The sequence below is a fragment of the Vespula pensylvanica genome, chromosome 1 (assembly GCF_014466175.1).
Source record: "Vespula pensylvanica isolate Volc-1 chromosome 1, ASM1446617v1, whole genome shotgun sequence".
Classification (NCBI taxonomy): domain Eukaryota; kingdom Metazoa; phylum Arthropoda; class Insecta; order Hymenoptera; family Vespidae; genus Vespula; species Vespula pensylvanica.
Window position 1 is genome coordinate 262,177 of NC_057685.1, and position 13,604 is coordinate 275,780.

At 50.1% G+C, this 13,604-nt stretch overlaps 1 protein-coding gene across 12 annotated transcripts in view; it reads right to left on the reverse strand.

Moving 5' to 3' along the window:
* The window catches only part of LOC122628217 (myocardin-related transcription factor A), a 184,641-nt gene that overhangs the window by 5,137 nt on the left and 165,900 nt on the right, over positions 1–13,604 (reverse strand). For 10 of the 12 annotated variants that reach the window (XM_043810348.1, XM_043810326.1, XM_043810345.1 and 7 more), the window contains 8 exons: positions 5,692–5,757; positions 3,704–4,000; positions 3,264–3,613; positions 2,849–3,133; positions 1,636–1,776; positions 1,249–1,432; positions 886–1,185; positions 65–735 (listed from right to left, as the gene is read on the reverse strand). In XM_043810348.1, coding sequence (XP_043666283.1) covers positions 65–735; positions 886–1,185; positions 1,249–1,432; positions 1,636–1,776; positions 2,849–3,133; positions 3,264–3,613; positions 3,704–4,000; positions 5,692–5,757 — 2,294 coding nt within the window. The remainder of the gene's footprint in view (positions 1–64; positions 736–885; positions 1,186–1,248; positions 1,433–1,635; positions 1,777–2,848; positions 3,134–3,263; positions 3,614–3,703; positions 4,001–5,691; positions 5,758–13,604) is intronic. The other 2 variants (XM_043810290.1, XM_043810271.1) reach the window with 1 other exon arrangement.

A 13,604-nucleotide genomic window follows, 5' to 3' on the forward strand; every position in this document is an offset into this window, starting at 1 on the left:
AGAGATGGTAAAACGAAAAAAGAAATGGTAAATTTAAGTGCGAGTTATTCGAAATTATACCGACCTTCAATAATTTGGCTGCCTCGTCGTATTGAGGCGGCGGTGGTTTACCATCCTCCGTGCTGCTCGCTTGCTGTTGCTGCTGCTGCTGCTGCTGCTGCTGTTGTTGTTGTTGTTGAGCTTGGGCTTGCGCGACTAGAGCACCGAGCAACGATCCGTTCAGTTTGGCCGGTTTGGCTAGGTTCAAAACTATCGCGGTAGGTATTTGAACGGTGGTACTATTCTTAGCTTGATTTTTCTTATTGTTAATCGCCGTGAGCGCTGCGGAATCCAGAATGGCAGTCGCGTTGTTCGGCTGGGTCTGTAGAAAAGCAGCCAAACTGGCTTTCGCATTGAGATGCTGGAACGTCGCGTGCTGTTGCTGCATTTGCTGCTGGGACTGTTGATGATTCTGCTGTTGTTGTTGCTGTTGTTGCTGTTGCTGTTGCTGCTGTTGCTGTTGCTGTTGCTGCTGCTGCTGCTGCAAGTGTTGCAACTGTTGCAGATGTAAAGCTAATTGCTGCTGTTGCATCTTGCTCTGTATATGCTGCTGCAACACCAGTTTCTCGGCGCGGACAGTCGCGGGCTGAGTTTGTCGAATTTGTTGAAGCTGTTGTTGGGACTTATACAACTCCCGTTGCAACTCTTCTATCCGTTTTCTTTGCTCTTTGATGATATCGTCTCCTGAAACACGAACTGGATCGTAAAAACACCCACGTGTGTCGTCTTTCGAAGCCGTAGCGACGTCGCTCGAAAGTCGCGCTGAAACGCGCGAAGAAAATAAATTTTTGTTCCGCCGTTTGGACGAGGTAATAACAGCGATACGAGGTAATAACGTAGACGTACCTGGTGGGCTCGACGGATCGTCGTGCTCGCTGCCGTGAGGCGAATCCGTCCGCGGGCTATTTGGTTCGTCCTTGACGATCGAGCTGGGGCTCTTCGCTTGCGAACTAGATTCGTCGGACGTCATAGGACCGGGCGTGTCCATCAGTATATGGCCCATGTGCGTGACGTGAGGTCCGTTAGAGCTCGAAGTCGAATTCCCGCTGGAGGATTCCGTGAACGGCTTCAGCCGCTCGATCAACTGGGGCTTCGAACCCGACACCGGCAGATTGCGTCGTTTCAACTCGACTTTGAGATCGCTCACTGAAGAGAAACGGCGACGTTGAGACAGAAAAGGTCGAAGAAGAGTACTTCTCGAGTACTTACCTTTCATATCTTCCAACTTGCCCAAGGGCCTGAGCGGTGGTTGCTCGGATGGATTGTTCGAGGAATTCGAGGGCGCGGGACTCGGAGCGTTCGCGCTGCTCCCGCTAACGCTTCCGGCATCGCTGGCACCGCTGCTGGTAAGAGACAGCGGCTTTTGCGCGGCTGGCAATATAATCTGAGGATACTACGGGAAACAAAAAAAATATCATATTCCATACGTCGGTTTTCGCCTTCCGATCGATTTGCCCGTTCGTTTCTCGATGAGAACGTAACTCGGACGTTCGTAGAGAGAAAGCGTAAGTGTGACGTGTAAGTAAGCGTTCGAGCTCATGCATGTCAGTAAAGGACACCATTATCGCGTGTAGTATCGGTTCGGTATGTGTGTACCTTGTGCTGCCATTCGAGCTGCCACTGAAGGAATAGCTGTTGTTGCTGCAGGAGCAGCTCGTAGCTCGTCTCGCCGGGTGGCGCCGAGCCGAGACCGGGGGGCGTAGACGAAACCGACGTCTTTTGTGCGTTTGGCGGACCCTGCCACACAATTATCGCATCGCTCATTAGTCGTGGTTAATCGTTGTTAATCGTTGTTATATTTTTCCTAGACAGGCGATCGACCGAGAACGCGCTTGGAACAGTAGCGGACTTGCTCAAAGTCGAACGCGATAGGGTAGAATCGGTCTCGAGCGCGTTAGGAGAGGAAGACGCCGGTGACGTGGGCACGCACCGTTTACGAATGATAAATGATACACCGCGAACGTTCTCTCTCCGCGCTCTCATTTGCACGGCCGTATCATTCTCGACAGGGACGCGCTTTCACGAAGGAAAGAGAGCGGGAAAGGGAACGCCGAATAAGAGCGGGCCCTCGCGGCACCTATCGACGCGAGGCCTCTCTCGCTCATAGGTGCAATTAGCGCTCGAATTACTCAGAGATAACGAGGTGGGCCCGGGGCCCCTCGAGAGATCGCGAGAGTTAATCACCCGATACGATCTCCCTCTCTCCGGTCGTCGTCTCCTCCTCCTCCTCCTCCTCCTCCCCCCCCCGTTTCGCCTGGCCACAGGAGCCGAGAGATTCACGGTTGCGTCCGTACTCGTTTTTGCCACGACTCTCTTTCAGCATACCTCCTCTCTTCTCCGTTCCTCTCCTCCTCGCGTTCACCGTCTGCCTTTTTTCTTGCCTCTTTTCATCTCGCTCGTTGCCACGTCGAAACGCGATTCCCCGTTAGCCGAAAACTAGTTTGTAGTAGCACGCAACGATCTTTTTGGGATACTCGGTAATTATCGCGCGCGTCTCCTCCGTACGCGCGTTATATAGCAAGTATATTACTTTCGGCTATAAAGCACACGCTTCGCGGCCATTCGTACGAGCGCGTATACCTACACGCGATACGCGTAAGTATATTTAAATATAAACGAGACGAGAGAGGAAGATGGGAGAGAAAGACGGGTTGTTGGAAAGGTAATCTGTTCCAAACGACGAGCTCGTCGATAAAAAAGCGCGACGCGCTGGTTTACCGTTCGTCGCTCGTTACTCCGGATACGATTGCAATTCGCTTAAATTCGAATCGGTAGGAGGGGTCGATAAGAGCGGAGCTTTATTACTCACTTTGTACTCGTGAAACTTGATCGTACGCGTCTTAGGCTGGCTCTTGGTCTTGGATTTTTTCCTGTTCTTGTCCTTGCCCGGCGCATCGTTTCTCTGACACGCCGAGGACGCGATCGGACTCGGCTGTGGTCTAGGAGTGATGGCTGCCGGCGGTGGAGCCGGTGGCGAGGCTATCGAGATATTCGACAGAGGACTAAGGCTCGAGGTCGTCGATCCCAAGGACATGGGACTCGACGCCGGCGCCAGTGGGAGCAGCGTGCCCGATGCCCCGTTCGTTTGATTCGCCTGCCGTAGAGATATATATATATATATATATATATTTTATGTTACACACCATATGTACGTACGTACATAGAACAAACGTGAAATACTCTTTCGCGATCCTTTAAAAGCTCCGCGAGAAATTTCCTTTTACCTGAGCGGACGGGTGTTGTTGAGCCTGTTGCGCTTGGTGTTGCGATCCAACGACCGTGTTGCACAGCTCGGCAAAGGTCTGTATCGTCGGTTCCGTTCCGGAGGCTTGCTGGAAAACGGGCGACGTCGACGAGACGACGACCGCGCCGCCGGTCGTGGGGATGCTGAGGGAGACCGTGACGATTCCCGCGGAGGCCGCTGCCGTTTCGAGAACGTCCGAACGCGACTCCAACTGCGGCGACGGAGCACCTTCCGAACTTTGGGAGTCATCCTCGAACGTTATGTAGTGATCCGGATGCTGAGGTTTCGTCACCTGTCCCTCGCACGTCGCCTTGAAGGGAATGTGTCCCTCTGCAAGAGAATCGACGACGTCCTTCGTCTTAACGTTTCCAAGGGATCAAGAATCGCTCGAAAATGCATAAAAAAATCTCTCGTACTTACCCTTCACCGCCCTCTCGATGGGCTCCTCCGTATGGAGTATGTTCTTTTGAATAAGTTCGAGCGGACCGGGCCGATGACTGAGCTGATCGTTCAATTGATCGGCGAGTCTGGCCTTCTTCAGCATCCGTTGCCTCTCGGCTAGGCTCGGATCCACGTGACCCACATCCTCGAGTATATGCTGTCTCACGAGCTCTTCCCTACCGGGTCTCTGTTGGATCTTTGCCTTCAACAGATCGCCGGTTTTCGCTCGCTCGAGTTGCTTCCGCTGCTCGTGAAACGCCGGCGGAGTTTTCAGCGCTGCACGAAAGGATAATGAAACTTTGAGGTACGTTCGAGATCGGGAGACGCATGAATTTTCGGTGAGACGACGAGACTCGAAGGCGCTTAAACGCGGTGCCATTTTGGTGTCAACGTCGAACGACGTCCTCTCGCATTCCTTCCCGCCATTAAGTCGCCGGATAAATGATCCCCGAAACGCGTTTCTGTAGGCGCGAACTCGCGCTTAATACTATTTCCGTACGGTCGATGCAGATGCAGCCACTTCATTACGAGGAATAAAAGAGACTGTACCACCTACGAAGTCGCGCGATGTGGTAATGGAAATGTGTGTTCCTTCCGTTGGTCTCACCGCGCGCCTACAGCCGTGCCATGCGGCGAGCATCGTTTCTCGTCTCGTTAGTCGCTTTCGCGCGATGAGCGAGAAAAATTCTAATTGCGCTCGCTATTTTTAAAAGATTTTCGTTTTTCGATCGCGAGTCGGCGACACCGACTGAATCGATATTTACGAATCTCTCGTCTCGCGCGCCGAAACTCGCGAAATAAAAATGTCAGGACAAAGTGGCCGAATATAACGAACGTCGGACGGCTTTAATTCGACGAATAAAAAGGGAGGAACACGCGCCGACCGCGCTTAACGATCGATGCGTCGAAAGGAAGGCAGGCAGGCGAATGACGTTCGCGAACGTCTTCGCCGTCGCCAAGAGTAATTTTTTATTTCGTCGGTCGCGTTCTTTATTACCGGATTCCTATGGGTTATCCGTTCGGCGTATACGACGCGGTAAAAGGATATTTTTGAATTCGTTCTTCGTAAAGTCTCGCGGGAACGTGTTCGGGTCGGGCCGGGCCGGGCCGGGCCGGGCCGGTCGGGTCTGCGTTGCGAACAAAAAATGCAGCTCTTTAGCTCGCTCGGCTCGTTAAAAGGGCCGTATTTCCGCGAACGTAGCGCATTATTTCGCGGCGCCGCGCTGGAAGAGTAGGTATATGGCGCCTTAAAGTTTCTTCCGAAGTCTTGCGAAATGAATGAACGCCGAGGGATGCGAGCTTGGGAGGATACGCCCTCGTAACGCGACGTAACGCATCCGAGGGTGTATTTCCATCGGCCGCGGCAAGTGTCATAAACGCGCACCGCCTTGGTCGGTAACAAGACCGATATTTCAGGTTGCGACCCAAATGATTACCGGATCCTCTTCGTGCGCGTACCGGCGCTACGATATAAACGTTCGACCCACCTCGTAAATCTATTCGTTCGACTAGACGGCGCGGTGTTTTCGAGAGAATATTCTTTAGCCTTTTTGTTTTTTTTTATCTCTCTTTCCTTGACCTTTATCGATTTTTACCGAATAAAGACGACGAAAGAAATACGGGCCGTAATCGTTCGTGGCAATTAAAAGATCGTGCGACAATTTAGGATACTTTAGACTCGTACGTGCGCGGCCCCGTTATCTCGTTTCACGCTATTAGGACGATCACGGATAATCGCGTGGTTATCGACTCGTAAATGGATTAATCGATGCTGCCGATGAAAAAAGTAATAGTTCACTTAAGCCGAGTAAAAACTAGGGGAGGAAGGAATTCGCCGCGGGTTCGCGGGAACGGCATCGTCGGTCGGTTCGGTGATTGCGAGTTCGAGGCAAATTGCACATCTTGCTTTACGTTACGAACACCTTGGGATTTTATGAACTCTAAAGGTTCGAGAAAATCATACTTACACGGCATAATGCCCTGGGCAACCAGTTGATTTATCGGCCGCCTCAGCATGAGCTTCACCTTCAACGCTGCAACAAAAAAAGAACCAAGAGAATGGATCAAGAGCGATACGATTTTGCGATACCTGTTACGCAATACGTTAGATATTATTCCTCTTTCTCGTTTTATCTTTCATTCAGCGTTCGAAAGGACCAAGCAACGAGAGAGAAGAGGTACCTCGGCGACTCGAACGAACAGCCGCGAAACTTCAACCTCGCCCGACGAGGCTATAAAAAATCTTGCGAGATCAAAGTCGATCGTTGCTTCTCTTTAACGATTTCTCCGCGCTGTTTTCTTTCTCGTAGCATCGTTAAGAAAGTAGAAACGAAAGAAATCGAGTTTGGCGAATATCGCGGACGAAGGAGGAGGAAGGCTCTGGTGGTATAAAAAGATTCACGGAGTCGAAGAGGGGAAATGGTATTTGGTCCGTTTAATTAAAGGAGCGCTCCTTCCCGATCAGAAGTCGCGGCGGGAAACTCGTACGAGGTCCTTGGAAGGATCAAAGGTCGAGAGGGAGTCCGCGCTCTTCTCTCTTTCTCTCTCTCCCCTCCCCCTCCCCCTCTCCTTCTCTCTCTCTCTCGTCCGGCGGATCGCGAAGCCAGGTACAAATTAACACACAAAGGGCCCAGAGTTATAAATACGCGCGGACGACGCGGGCCAGATTGCATAAATTGCTTCGCTTCCAACGGGGGAAGGAGAAACAAAACCGGCGCGATGCGGCGCGGCGGCAGCGAACGACCGCGCGCAATCTGAATTCAAAGCAGCACCGCGCAGAAATCCAAAGCGAAACGCTCGCTTTGCCTCGCTTCTGCTCCTCTTCCTCCGCTGCGAAGAAGCAGCTGGGGGGACTAGGAGAAAAATCTCTCTGATTGCTCCCTCCGCTGTATACCGACCTTAGCCCTGCCTAGCCCCCGTATGTATGCGCATACGTACGCGTCCGTAGGTCCTTGCGTCGAAAGGAATGCGCTGGAAAGTCTCGTCGTTAAATACCGACGAAACACGAAAGAACAAATACTCGGGAGACTCTAAAGATCGCTCGTCGAGATCGATCGTCCCACGATTGATTTCTTACGATCACGCGGAGAGATTACTTTATCTCTTAACGAGCCGCTTCAATCGACATTCGGTTTATCGATCCTAGAAATCGCGCGAAGAGGAAGGTTCTTCGACGCATAGAATATTCAGGGTTCATTAGCGCCGTGCTCCCGACGTGCCGGGCTTATTAAAAATTCGCCGAACGTAAAGAGACACGAAATAAGTTTCGCCACGCGAGCGGAGCGATATTTGATACGGCTGACAAATACGAGGCATCGAGGCATAAGTATATCTGGAAGAGAGGCAGAGGAAGAAGGAGGAGGAGGAACAGGGAGTGGATGCGCCATGGCTCAGAAAAGACAGATACTAACGACCAGAGCGGCACGAGCTACTAAGAAATGCGTAGGACCGAATGCCGCGTCGATCCTTCTCGCGCAAAGCCGCACGTGCGCAACTATGCACGTGCACGGTTCTCCTGCCTACCTGGTGGCAACTTAAGTTACGACTTTCTAACTTTTAAGATAGCAATCAGCGCGCTCCTCGAATACCAACTAAGATTTTAGATTTTAATCGTACTCGCTGCACTAATCACCCCCTTTTTCTTTCTCGAGTAGATTATAGTCGTTTTACGACGATAGTTCCCAATATGTGCGCGAAACGATACCATTGACGATCGCTTCTCACGCGAAACGTGCACGATTTATCCGACTTTCGATTGTCAAAAGTTGTCTCGGAATTCTTACCTTTCTTTTTGTTTTGTTTTGTTTTTTTTTTTTCGATGAAAGAAATCCCAATGTAATGAGAAAATCAAGACAATGGAGAAAGACGGGACGTTATACGATTCGACGAAGGCGTATCTACATACCATAGTTGTACGTTGCGCATAGTTGCTTCTTGTGTACCCCGTGATACTGAGAGTCACGTATCGCGATCTTGGCGAAAACGACACGGTGGTCCGACGTTTTCCAAATTCTTCCGATGTTTCGCATATTTCGAAGATTGTATTCTCGTTGGAAGGAGAGATCGAAGGGCGCGAATATCGTCGACGTTAAGCGACGAGTTGGAAATTAAAGGCAGGAATGGGAGAAGAGTAATTTTCGAAGTTTGAGACACTTTGAGAAAATTCGAGATACCTTTCGAAGGAACTTTGGAAGCTTTAGATCGGCGCCAATGGATCCGCATGCACGGGAGAATTCAAAGATACTCGAAGATACCTCGAAGACACGCGTGCCGCGCTCCATAAGTATCTACGCAATGCATAGAATGCAAATTTACGCGGCGCATTCCTACCAAGTGAATCTCCCCAAGCGCATTGTACACCACCTTCGCCACCTCCGTCGTCGTTTTCAACGCCGCGACCGCCAGCGCCATTTTTCCGAAAGCTCGATCCTCTTCCTCTCTCTCTTTCTCTGCTCTTCGAGACTAAGGCGAGAAAAAAAACTCGAAGCATTTTTTCAAAGATAGTTTCCGAAACTTGTCGCACACTTTACGAGCCTCGGTTTTCTCGCGCGTGCTTTGCTTTACGAACGCGGAAGGGTGGAGGAGGTCGGTGGGAGATAAATCAACGCGAGAGGAATCCTCGCGCCGGGCGTTAAAGCGTTAAGGAGTTCCGGAAGAGACCGGATTCCTTCGCGCTCCCATAAATATTGCACTCGACTCCGACGACGATTGCTACCGTTTTGACCCCAATTTTCAAACTTCTCGTTTCTCGTTTTATCTTACAAATCGTTCTCGCGTTCGAGGACCTCCAGGAAAGCGGAAAATTTGTCGACCGTCGTGTGGGGCCTATCGAGTTCGATACATTTTTTTCCCTTTTAATCGTTTCATCGAGCTAACGTGATGTAAATCAAGAGATGGGAGCGCGTACTTTCGTAACACCCTGTAGACGATGGAAATCGAGCAAACGCGAAATAGAAAGGCCACGACGACGTAAGCCGAAAGCATAAGACACATTTACGTCGGTACGAATCGCGGGGGTGATCCAATAATACGCCAGCTTTGGGTATAAATAAAGCTTCTAGGCCCGGAGATTACGAAAAGGAGAGATAGAGATGGAGAGATCTCGTCTACTCTCGCCACTTCACTCGTCCCCTCCCTCGCCTCTGTCTCTCTCTCTCTCTCTCTCTCTCTCTCTGTCTTTGCCCTACCCTGTAATTCCTCTCTCGTTTTATGGTTCTCAATCTTCCTTCCACTTTTACTATTCCTTCTAGTCGAGCCGACGAATGGACGCGTGACATTTTTCAAAATAGATACTCGTGGCCTCGCGTCTTCCTCTATCTCCGACTCATTCTTTCTCGTCGCGTTACGCCCACGCGTTCGTCCGAAAGCTTTCTCGTAAACACGAACGAGACGAGGAACGTTCCTTAAGCAGCGATCTAATTTATTAAACGGTAGTTGGCAAAAATAAGCGACGCTGCGTTTCCGTATTTTTCCAGAAAGAAACTTTTTGAAGACGATCCGGAGAAGTCGCCGCGGAACTATTTGATTTACGTCTCGCTGCCGCGTTTTATGCGTCGGGCCAAGCACGAGGGAGAAGAATCTTTTCTTAGACGTCCATTAGCCTTAGACAATATTACGGTAATAATAACAGGACCAGGAAATATGACTGCGAGGGAACGTAACGACAATGTGTAGCCGAATTTTCACTTGTAATTCACGACGTTGACAAAGAAAATGATAAAAAAAAGAATGCTATTAAAAACAAAAAACAAAAAAAGAAAGAAAAAAGAAAGAAAAATCAACGACCGAACGAGATTCATCGTAAAAAGTTTATCGATCTGTCCTTCCATCGTAACAGCTAATTCGCGCGAACGAGAGAGGAGTGTCGTTTTATCGTCGATTTATGGGATCGTGAAGGAAATATAAAAATAAACGAGAAGACAATCGTCGTAGCTTCATTCGACGTTGCGTGCGAACTCTCTTCGAAAAAGAAAATAATTAAAACGTCACGTTTATCGCGGATGAAAGAGCGATTCGTTTTAAAATAACGAGTCGAGCCACGGAGATAATTGTCGGCTCTAAGGCAGCCACGCTAATTGGAATTCGTGGCCGTTCGCCGCGAATTTACCGTCGCGGTCTGAATTTTTCACGCGCATTTCCCGCCATTGTCTTTCGACTAGCTCGTACGCGATTGGCCCAAGTACAATAACGTCGATCAAAGCTAGTTCGTCGCAACGTTTCGACTTTTCAAATCAACGAAACGATATTTTGGTTAATATTCTCTCAAGATATCCCTAGATCGATTGTGTACGCGCGTGCGTGCGTGCGTGCATGGTTCCGACTCCTTGCGTAGATATATCAGTGCGACGTGAACGTAATAAAGGCGCGTTAGCACGCTCCGCCTACCGGCTACGCCTTCTAATCGATACGAACACTTGTCTTTCGTAACTGTTCCCCCCCCCCCCCCCCCCCCACCGAGGAGGACGATAGTTGTCCCGGAGGAATCAGATCGAGTCCCCGTCTATCCCGAATTTTTTCGAAATAAGGCAGACCGGATCCCGATCGTTCGGATTATCTCGTCGGAGGCAAGCGTGCGACTTTTACGCGTATACGAATCTAAAAATATAATCGATGTCGCAATCTTCGTTTACAACTAATTTTATCGGACGCTTGGAAACGGCTAAAACACAGTCGGCGAATGCGCGAGCGTCAGGGAGTACGCCTGACGATCATAAATCCTGCTCGCGAGGATTCTGACTTATCTCGATTCGTGCCACCCCTGTCTCTCTCTCTCTCTCTCTCTCTCTCCCCCGCGTCGCTCGATTTTTTTCCTTTTACTTTCCTACGGCACTCTCTTCTTCGAGCGCGCGCGTGCGAGCCAAAGGAGAGGGAGGAGAAGGAATCGTCAGTATTTTTAATCTTTCGCTCGACGCGAGGGCAGGACGTTGCCTTTGGGGAGCAAGCCGAGGCAACGCGTGCATCGCCTTCTCCCTCCCTTCACCCATCTTCTTCTTCTTCTTCTTCTTCTTTTCATTTTAACTACTCCTCCTTCCGTGGCTTCTTCTCGACGAGGAAAAAATGAGGTTAATAACACCAAAATCTATTTATTTAGCGGGAATAAATCACGGCGAGGTTTACGAGCGAACGTATATTACGCAAATCGAGACGTTATATCAATCGGCGCCGCAACTTTTCCTTTCCTTTTCCTTATTTCTTCTCGTTCTTAGGAGCTTTTTCCAGGACTGGGGGCTCCGCGAATCTTCTTCGTTTCTTTGCGTTCGCCCGATCGAGATTTGCCTCTTGGCTCGGTTTTTCTCGGTGAACCGCGAGGAGGAGACTTTTGCTGGATTTAACGCGCGATCGTTTCTCGGAAACGACGAGATATTCGCGCGTGCGCGTCGAATGACGAATAAGCGCTTCGACCCTAACAAGCTTTACCACTTTATAGCGTTTCGTCGGCGAGCTTATTTATCGGAGATTCGACGAAAGGAGGAAACGCGTCGCGCATCCTTTTTCTCGTTTACGAGCGACGAAAGGTACTCGGTGGAATCAGGAGGATCGAAAAATATCTCTTTATATCTTCTTTCTCGAGGAGGAAACGACGCTAAAAAGTCGCGAGGAACTCGCTAAACGCGATTACAATAGAAAGCGAATAATCTACGTGTCGTCGGTCCGCTTGACCGACCTGTGTTATGGTAATTACTACACGTGTTCGCTCCCGTATATATTGGCATTGTTTCAAAGCTTATTCGGGTATCATCGTCGTTTCGACCGTCTCCTCGTACTCGATCGAATCGCTTCTTTTTTACGTAGGGAACACCTGCCATCGGCCGTAACGTCGGATAAAATGTCGCGCGGAGAAAGTTCGTCGTCTGGCGGCATTTTGGCATATTAATTAGTTATGGAATGACGCGAGAAAATAAACGAAAGCTCTCGTCTGCGAAACGCGCATCTTACCGAGCGCGATCGTCGAACTTTTACTCGAGCGAGTTTTAACGAGTCCTTCGAAATAATTTATCTCGCCTCGGAAGAGCCATAAGTGAGTCGTAAGGGGGGGGGGGGGGAGATGCTCTGTTGAAAAAAAACTGTAATTAATGTATTTTCGAGAGTACGTCGCTCGCGTCGTCGACCATTCGTCCGCATGTTCCTCTCTCTCTTTCTCTCTCCAACGATCCTATAGACGTTCCAAAGAGCCGCCATCGAAAGTAGAAAAAAATTCAATTCATAAAAGCACCGTCCCATGTATCATACACACCCACGCTTCTATTTAGTCTCCGTCCTCTATCTCGGTTTCTCGAGGGAATAGAAGGGGCGCGAGAAGCGCAGCCGTATCCCTCCGGCACTCTCCTCCGGTATCCCTCCAGGTGAAACCGTTTCCTGTGTCGCAAGCCGCGTCTCTCATTCCTGAAGGGTCTTTCCTGCGTCGACCTCTCTCTCTCTCTCTTTCTCTCTCGCTTAGTCGCGTGCGCGCGCGAACGACCTTTTCTTTCTCTCACGGCATAGTAATATATCTGGGCCGCGTGGGCGGGCCACGTGGGTTTGACAGCTTAGCCCACGGAAACTGGTTACACCCACGAGCGGGCGCGCACGCCAGCGAGAGAGAGAGAGAGAGAGAGAGAGAAAAGTTACATCGAGTTTGATAGAGGCACACGTCAGGTACGCACGGAGAACAACAAGACAACCGACGAAGCGTACTTTTCCGTGCGCTTGCTGCTTCCGCCGAGATACAGATTTTTGCCTTGAAAAGAAAAAAAAGTGCGAAAAATGGCGTACGAGAGAGCGTGGCCAAGCGTCTAACAAATATAAAACGCGCGCGTTAATTTTTTTCTTCCAACGTTTAAAAACCCTCTTCTTCCAGCGGTCTCCATTTTTCTGCGTCTTTTCCATCGTTCCTTTCGAGTCCTGGGAGGAGCGTCTCTTTCGCGAACAATTAATCGTGACTCCCAGACTCGTCCCTTCAACCCCTTTTCTTTCTCCTTTTTTCTTCTCCGCTGAAATCGAGGAACGAGGTAGAAGCCGCGGTAAGGACGGTAGTTCGCGGGTTGCCCTTTCCAAAAATGGAATTGGTTTCGTCGGTCACGATACGATCTCGCTCGCGCGCGCGCTACTCGAGCTGTGCAGAAAAACGCCATAACTTGGTATCGTATATGGAGGCAATGCACAGGTGCATGCCACCGTGTTCTCTGCACGCTCTTCCCCCACCAAGGCTCGCTCGTTCCACGGTCTTACCCGCCCCATTCTACTTCCACCCCTTCTTCTTCGTCCCTTGACTCGATCGAACGTGCGCGTAGAATGTCAATTGTTTCTCTCTCTCTCTTCGTTTGCACTTTGCTTCGTACTTTTGTCCCACTTTTTCTCCATTTTTCCCCCGCTCTTTCTCTTCCTCTCTCTCTCTCTCTCTCTCTCGTTTTTTCACGATGCAACATGGTTGCGATACTCGAGAGATTTTCTCTCCTTCTCTCTCATCCAAGATCTCCCTTTTCCTTTCTCTCTCTCTCTTCGGTTTATCCGTCCTCTTCCCGAGATTGCGTTAGCCGATCGGCGAGTATCAGAGAGACAAATGTCTCTCTTTCTCTCTATCTTTCCTTCGCTTCTCTCTTCGTTATCTTGCCATCCGTCTTCGTCCTCGCCGATCTCTTGCCAAAGGCGAGTGGTAACGAGTTCGGTAAAAAATAATTAGTATGTCCCGTCCGAGAGTCGGTGCTTCTAGAAATAGACCGGTCCGCATAATCATCCGTCGATTCCGAGACCGCTTTGGAAACCTGGCGGGCGGCTTTACTTCTCTACGAGACTTTACCGCCCGTTTCTCGGGAGGACGACGACGGAGAACCGCATGAGAGTTACTCCCTGCGCGCGCGCGCGAAAGAGAGAGAGAGAGAGAGAGAGAGAGAGAGAGAGAGAG